Source organism: Molossus molossus, unplaced genomic scaffold (genome assembly GCF_014108415.1).
Source record: "Molossus molossus isolate mMolMol1 unplaced genomic scaffold, mMolMol1.p scaffold_m16_p_10, whole genome shotgun sequence".
In the NCBI taxonomy this organism is placed as follows: Eukaryota; Metazoa; Chordata; class Mammalia; order Chiroptera; family Molossidae; genus Molossus; species Molossus molossus.
Window position 1 is genome coordinate 76,367,079 of NW_023425345.1, and position 7,553 is coordinate 76,374,631.

Consider the following 7,553-nt stretch of genomic DNA (forward strand, 5'->3'; position numbering starts at 1 on the left):
TTAACCTGGAGATCTTCTCAGAAATGTGAGAGCCCATTGGTTGGGCCTGAACGTGGAGGTAACTGGGGCCCATGGGAGGCTTGGGGAGTTCCTCCTATGGGGAAGGTAAATAAGTTCAAGAATAGAGGACAACTCTAGAGAAGGCATATGTACTTTCAAAGCCATCTCCTCAAGAGGAGGAGCCATGAGCTCAGTCCCCAAATTTTCTGAATGTGGCCTCCCAGGTAACGGGACTCACTTAGCCTGGAGAAACCTGCAAGCCCCCGCACTGAGTCCTATGGAGATCTAGGCAAGAGGTGGGCAATGTGATCTCCCAATTCCCCAACCTCCTCCTGGAGAGATCTCAGGACTGAGTCCTACCAGAACCCTCAAGAGATACGTTTTAGAGTCTCCCAAACCAAGCCTGCTCTGCCTCTGGTCCCTGAGATTTCATAGATGTGAACCCAGAGGGCAGGTGGGGTGGAGAAGGGCTGAAAGTAAGTAGAGAAAGGAACTTCCTGCAAGGATGCCAGGTATCACCCTGGTTGATTTAGCATGTGACAATCTGTGAAAGAAAGGGAGGAGGAGGAGGAAGTCACACCCCTCCAAGCTTGTTTCCCATTGGCCCTTGGTATCCTTAAAAGGGCCCAACAGTCCCAGCACAGGGACCCTCTGAGGATTCTGCGGGTTATACTGACTCCTGATCCCCAAGCATGAGATTCACAGCTCTCCTCCCTCTGGCAGCTCTGGCTGGGGCCCTGGTCTGTGCCCGTGAGTATAGCCCTCCCCCTGCACCCACCACAGCCCTCACAGTCTAGGGAAGCCTTAGCTTCTGTCTTTATTCTTTTCTTTCTCTCTGTGCTGTGCTGGCTCCTCCTCCCTCTGCAAGTGAATCCTGCCCCCAATTCTCCACACATGGCCTCTTTATCCCTCTGCTCTGGGAGCCAGCAACCCCTGGCCCTGCCCACTCCCTGGCTCATCTCCTTACACATCTTCCTTTACCACTATGATGGTCACACTGGCCTTCTGGCAGGGCCTCTGGGCCACTGCATATAGCTGGGCAGGTTGTCCCCTGTACAAGGGTACCAGGCAGGTGGTGGTGGGGGCTGGAGTCTAGCCCATGTTCCATTTGCCAAGCAGCCTTCCCTGTTCATGGCTGTCTCTCAGGATGCCTTTTCCAATTACACTAAAGCACTATTTGGGCCAGGACAACCCTGCCATTTCTCAAACTTTGGGACCTTCCTTCTTGCTCTTCCTTCTGCCTGGGATGCTTTACCTCCCCTGTCCCCTTCCCCCAGCTGACTCTGAATGTCACCTGACCAATACTTTCTCATCTGTGAAAACTCACTTTGGGTATGAATTCTTCAAGAAAGTCTTCCTCAAAAAAAATGCGTGAAGGATCCATTAGACTTCATTTGCCCTTATTGTAGCATCACATCGGGAACTAAATAATTACACAACAGCATGTTGGCTCTGTCAGGGTGGGGTCTTGCCTACCTTCTTTATCACTGAGCCCCCTTACTTAGCATAGAACTTTGCATAAACGCTGTGTTGAAAGAACAAGAGGAATTAGATCTGGAGCCCACTCCCATAAATCCCTGGGACATGGCCCAGTGGCCCTGCACGGCCACCCTCCACCTCCATGGGCCACAACAGCTCCCCAGCATGATCTTAGGGCACCCTCACATGCCAGAGGCAGGCCGGGAGGAGGGCAGTTTTCTGAGGAATAGTCCACTTTTCTGAGGAGAACCTGCTTCGAAAAACTGCGGTAGGAGTTAAACATCAGAAAGAATGCTCTGATGGACCTTGGTGTGGCAGAAGGACATGTTCAGCCAGCAGGGAATTGTGTCCCCGTGTGTCCACAAACATTCTGGAGAGCTCAGAATTGGGAATGGCAGAAAGGGTGGCTCTGGCGTGGATCAGGTTTAGTATTTACTGTCCTCTCTCTTCTCGGTTGCAGAAAATACCACCGCTGATCACACACAAGCTGCTGAGGACCCTCCGAGCTGTGAGTCCCTCTCTCCCTCTGGTCCTGGCCCTGGGGGGAAGTGGAACAGCTGGGGAAGGAGTTCGGGGGAGAGGATTCAGTCCTGCCCATGGTGGTAATGGAGGAGCATGGGTTGGGGTGGGACAAGTGTAAGGAAGAAGCAGGGGAAACCATACAGGCAAGGTTAGTGGGGAGAATGGGGAGAAGACTTGTTGTGAATAAAAGAGAAAAAAAGATTAGGTTAATTAATAAAGGCAACGTCCCACGCAATATTCATACCGTTACCCGCAAACAGCTCTCAGGACCCCCAGCTCCTTTGCAAGGTGCCCGCTAGCTGGCCTCAGACCCCATTTCCAACCCACGTTTCCCTGCCTCTCCTTCATGTACCACCCACATCTGCTAAATTGAACTTCTCTGCATTTCGCCCACCTGCCCCACACATGCCTTCCCTGGAGCTCTTGCTGACTCACTTCTATCCCCAGGGGAGCCCCTTTAGCACATCCTCCCTGCCACAATCGTGCCTTTAAGACTCAGCTTCTCTCTGGCATGCTCCCTGATTGCCCCCATGCCCCTGCCCCAATTCCTCCCCAACTCTGACCATGATAAGTGCCCGAACCTGTCTATCTTCCAAGAGGTTGTCTTAGTCCATTCGGGCTGCTAAATAAATAACCGTAGACTGGCTTACACAACAGAAAGGCATTTCTCACGGTTCTGGAGGCTACAAGTCTGAGATCAGGGTGCCAGCATGGTCAGGTTCTGGTGAGGACCCTCGTCCAGGTTGAGGACTGCCAACTTTTCATTGTATCCTCACATAGAGCAAAAAGAAGGGAAGAGAGCTTGCTGTGGTCCCTTCTACAAGGACACTCATCTCACTCAGGAGGCCTCACCTCATGGCCTAAACCTCCCCAAGGCCCCACCTCCCGATACCCTTCAATATATAAATTTGGGGGGACATAAATGGTCCATAATGGGCACATAGTGTGTAGAAATCCTATCTCCCTTAAAAGGGGGGGTTTATGCCATATCACTCTGTATCCTGGCACCCAGTACATATCAGGTATCTGAGGCCCTGCCAACTATTCCTCAGGGGGAAAAAAAACACTTGACTTTGCTAAAAGCAATAAATCGGTATATTTGTAGCCGAACTTAAGATCACAGCTTCAGCGAAATCTGCTTTACTCCAAGAAACAACCACAGCAGCCCAGAAGATTTCGACAGCAGCTCAGGAGCCAGCCAGGCCTGCCTTATGGAAGCAAGGACTAAATCCCCTGAGTAAGTCTGTCTCTATACTAGATAACAACCCAGAGAAGCCTCTGGAAGCAGGTCTGCATGATGCTTCTACCCACAAAGACAAGCCCAGAAGAAGCGGACATTCATTCATTCACCTGAACACAAGGCACGAATGGGGTGAAACTGCACTCACACGTGGAGTCTCTGCGATAGTAGATTTTGCTGCCTGCTCTGTACATGGTTTCTTTCCTGGCCACCCACTTTCCTTCGAGAGAGAAGCTGGGCCCCTCAGCAAAACTTCTCCCCTTTAGGAATTTGTACAGGGATAATGGGGGGAAGGAAAGAGGTCTCTTTAAATGAGGTGGCTTTTCTGCTGATGTGATTCTTCTGCTCTAAAATTAGAATCCGCGATAGAGAAAGGTCTCTCGATAGCAGGAAAGGCCTTTGAAGGAGTAGAAAAAAGAGTGAGAGAAAGAATTCAAGATGGAAAACAGCTAGTAGAAGGTGAGTGCTTCCCAAGGCAAAACCTTGTGGGGATAGGAATATTCACCACCTACCATCCGTGGAGGAGAGGTGGGAAAGACCATGCCCCCACTACTACCCCATACAGGAGACCTGGAACAGCCTCAGCCCCTCCCCATGGGAGCTTCTTTCATTTTGTGCCTTCAAATGGCTCCAATTTCTCATCCACGTTCAAAACGCGTGGCTGTTCAACACCTAGGGTCCTACCTCCAACCTTCCCACTGCAAAGCCTGCTCGTTTCTCTTCCTCCCACTCCTGCCCAGGTTGGGGGAGAGGGCTCACTCCTTGGCCTCTGGGGAATCTAACCTCCCTCCCTCTGACATCTGTGTCAGACCCCCAGGGGTGCAGTGAGGTTGAAAAGAAGGAGATGGCGGTGAGGAGAATGGAAGGGGTGGATGGTGCCTGGGGACTTTCCAGCCTCATTCTCATCTCCACTTTCTTTCAGGTGGAACTGACTTCGCACAAAGACTGAAGGACAAATTGGATCTCAGAAATTTTTGGGTTTTGAGAAGATGAACAGAATAGGATTTGGGAACTTAACACCTTAAACATATGTGCAGCCCAGAGCAATTAAACTAAAAGCATGCAAGTTGTCGTGTGCCTGCACTCTGTGGGGTGGGCCCTGAGGGCGAGAGGGAGCCCAGACCCTGAGCCGGTCAGAGTCTACTTTCAGGACACTGCCCCTAACAAGCTCTTTTAGTCGCACTGAGCCACAGCCACATGTGCTGGGCCTCCTTCTGGTCCAAATGCCACTTGGTTCTGGTCTGCCTCCTTATTCTTCACACAGGGCTCCCACTGACATTTGAGCAGTTCCAAAAATTAAATCAACCTCCAAAGAGCCAGGATTTGTCATCCTGAAAATAGTCAGAGCCTGAGGCATTGCTACGAAAGCCACTTCCTTTTGCCATTATTAAAAATGCATTCCTCCTGTCTTCCCCTCAAAATTTCCACACTGGGCCAAAGGGAAGGCTAATTAGATCAGATCAGTAAAATAATGAGCCACTGCAGTGATAGCTGGCACTTGATAGAAAGGCTAATCGAATCCATCACAATTATCTATTAGATCATTCTACAACCCTTCTTTGCCTCCATGACTGTCCAGGACCGCCCGTAGCACACAGGTGAACAGGGGAGGAACACTCATGATTGTAGAGAAGAAGAACCAGCACCTCTCCCAAGCCCAGCATGTGGCATGTCTGCTCTCTAACACCCTAGAGCGGTGGTTCTCAACCTGTGGGTCGTGATCCCTTTGGGGGTCAAACAACCCTTTCACAGGAGTCACCAAAGACCATCGGAAAACACATATTTCCGATGGCGATTCATAACAGTAGCAAAATTACAGTTATGAAGTAGCAATGAAAATAATTTTATGGTTGGGGGTCACCACAACATGAGGAACTGTATTAAAGGGTTGCGGCATTAGGAAGGTTGAGAACCACTGCCCTAGAGTCATCAATTCCAGACGTCCTTCCTCCTACTCCATCTGAGTCACTCCTTTTCTAACCTGGGGTGGGGGGCATTCAACCTAGACCCTGTTTTAAATGAATGGGGAAATATATCTTCCTACTTACTCCCACCACCGCCACACATGGTCCATTTCTGAGAACACAGCCCAGGAAACAAAGGGAGACCTTCAGGAGCAGGCCTCCTCTGAGCGGTGATTGTAACAAACACTGAGTAAACAGGGCACTTCACACTCGCGTACACTGCCACCATTCTATGGGTTGAATTGTGTCTTCCCAAAAAGATCTGTTGAAGTCCTTATCCTGATAACAAAGAATGTGACCTTACTGAGAAACTGGGTTATTGCAGATATAATTAGTTCAGGCCATGCTAGAGTAGGGTGAGCCCCTAACCCAATATGACTACATTCCTTATAACAAGAGAAAAATTTAGCCCTGCCTGGTGCGGCTCAGTTGGGTGGCTGTTGTCCTGTGCACTGAAAGGCCCCACAAATAGGATGCCAGTTCGACTCCCCATCAGGGCACGTACCTGCGTTGTGGGTCCCATTCTTGGTCAGGGCATGTACAGAAGGCAACCAATTAATGTTATCTTTCTCTCTCTCTCTCCCCCCCCCCCCCCGCCCAAGCAATTAATGTTATCTTTCTCTCCCCCCCCCCCCCCGCCCAAGCATATCCTCGAGTGAGGATTAAAAAATAAAAATAAAAAAATATGTGCTCAGAAGATCAACAGTGACTGGCCTACTGGCAACGCAATCTGGAAGTGTGTTCAGAGCTGGAAACAGATAAAATAACTTCTTTGTTCCTTTGCTTCCTCCTGGTATAAAAAGTTGCCAACTGCCCACTTTCCTTAATTTACCCACCTTCTCCTCCAATACAAGTATACTCACTAACCTACTTGGAGAGTTCTTTTATGGGTCTTTCCCAAGCTATAGCTTGAAGCAAGGCAAAAATTCTTGTCACATGATGGGTGCAGATGGGTTGGAAGATTATGGAGTTGAGGAAGAAATTGTAGAGGAAGTTTCCTGAGATTAGATTAAGAAATTTTCAATTTTCATCCTTCTAACCCGCCAAAAAATGATTCATTCCAGACCAATACAATGTTATGAGACTAGTTACCCGGTAGAGATCAAAACAGAATATCCACCTAACCAGTGGCTGGTCAGATGTGCTATAAACCCAAAGGCAGGGCCTTCTACTCCTGCCCTGTTCCCCACTCCCACCATGCCTGATTCACAGACTCAACAAAAACAGGGCTGGAGAAGCCACAGTCAGGCTATTGCCTATAAGATTATCTACTCCTCCCCCAGAGTAGAGTAAGCAAGGAATGAAAAGGTAAGCTGAAAAGTATTCCCTTCAACCTCTTGTGGGGAAGGAACATGTAAGAGGAAGAGCCCCCAACACAGAGAAGTCTTCTCTTTGGTCAACCCTTTGGATTTAAAGAGCTGTCTTCTGGTCTGTGATGAACCACAGGTGCAGCTGGAGGGATGACTGAGAGGAGACCAGCAATGCATTAGAGATGTCTCCAACTGTCCAGATATTTGGTCATTTGTGAACTACAAAAGTGGCCATATCATATGGTCCATTGATTTTTATAGCTCCTACTATGTGGCAGGAGCAAATAAAAAAATATATTTCCAAATAGGAAATGTGGAAATAAGTTTCCAAATGCATTACACATATTTACTCATTTAATCCTTACAAAAGACAAAATAATTGTAATCCCTATTTTCAGGTATAGAAAATGACATAATAGGTCCTCACCACTATTCTTCATATATTCTCCTGGGATTTGTGGGGGGGGGGGGGTGCAATTTACTGCTGCTGCCCCCTCCAGGCCTCTGAACTGGGTACAAATAGGATGCAAATTAACCTCAAGGTTATACTGTGTCCTAAATGCTGTTACCTCTCTCTAATCAGCTCAGCTCAGCTCACGCAGGATACAAAATAAGAACCACCTGGCAGCATAAACTATCAGATAATTCAACACTAGCTACCAAAAAAAATCCCTAAATTTGAACATAAACCCCCTCCTAATTTCAAAAGTAACAAAGAGCAATATTTAAATATACTTTTTTTTTAATTAAAATGCAAGCAAGTAAAAATCCAAAATTCTTTCCTTCCCTGGAGATGTAAATTACAGCATAAGCACTGTGGTCAATAATACTGTAATAACTATGAATAGTATGAGATGGGCACCAGGCTTATTTGAATGATCACTTTGTAAGTTATATGAATGTCTAATCGCTATGTTATACACCTAAAACTAATACAATGTTGTATGTCAACTGTAATTGAAAAAATAAATTTTTTAATTCTTCCCTTCCCAATTTGTTATTCAACTCATTCTTAGCCAGGAGGTTTCACTCCCCAAA

At 47.7% G+C, this 7,553-nt stretch overlaps 1 protein-coding gene across 1 annotated transcript; it reads left to right on the top strand.

The window, feature by feature from the left end:
- Positions 1-679: 679 nt before the first annotated feature.
- Positions 680-4,234, top strand: LACRT (lacritin). The gene is made up of 5 exons (XM_036251542.1): positions 680-750; positions 1,940-1,987; positions 3,107-3,238; positions 3,599-3,700; positions 4,164-4,234. The coding sequence occupies exons 1-5, from the start codon at positions 693-695 to the stop codon at positions 4,232-4,234; spliced, it is 411 nt and encodes a 136-aa protein (XP_036107435.1). The 5' UTR covers positions 680-692.
- The last annotated feature ends 3,319 nt before the right edge of the window (positions 4,235-7,553 follow it).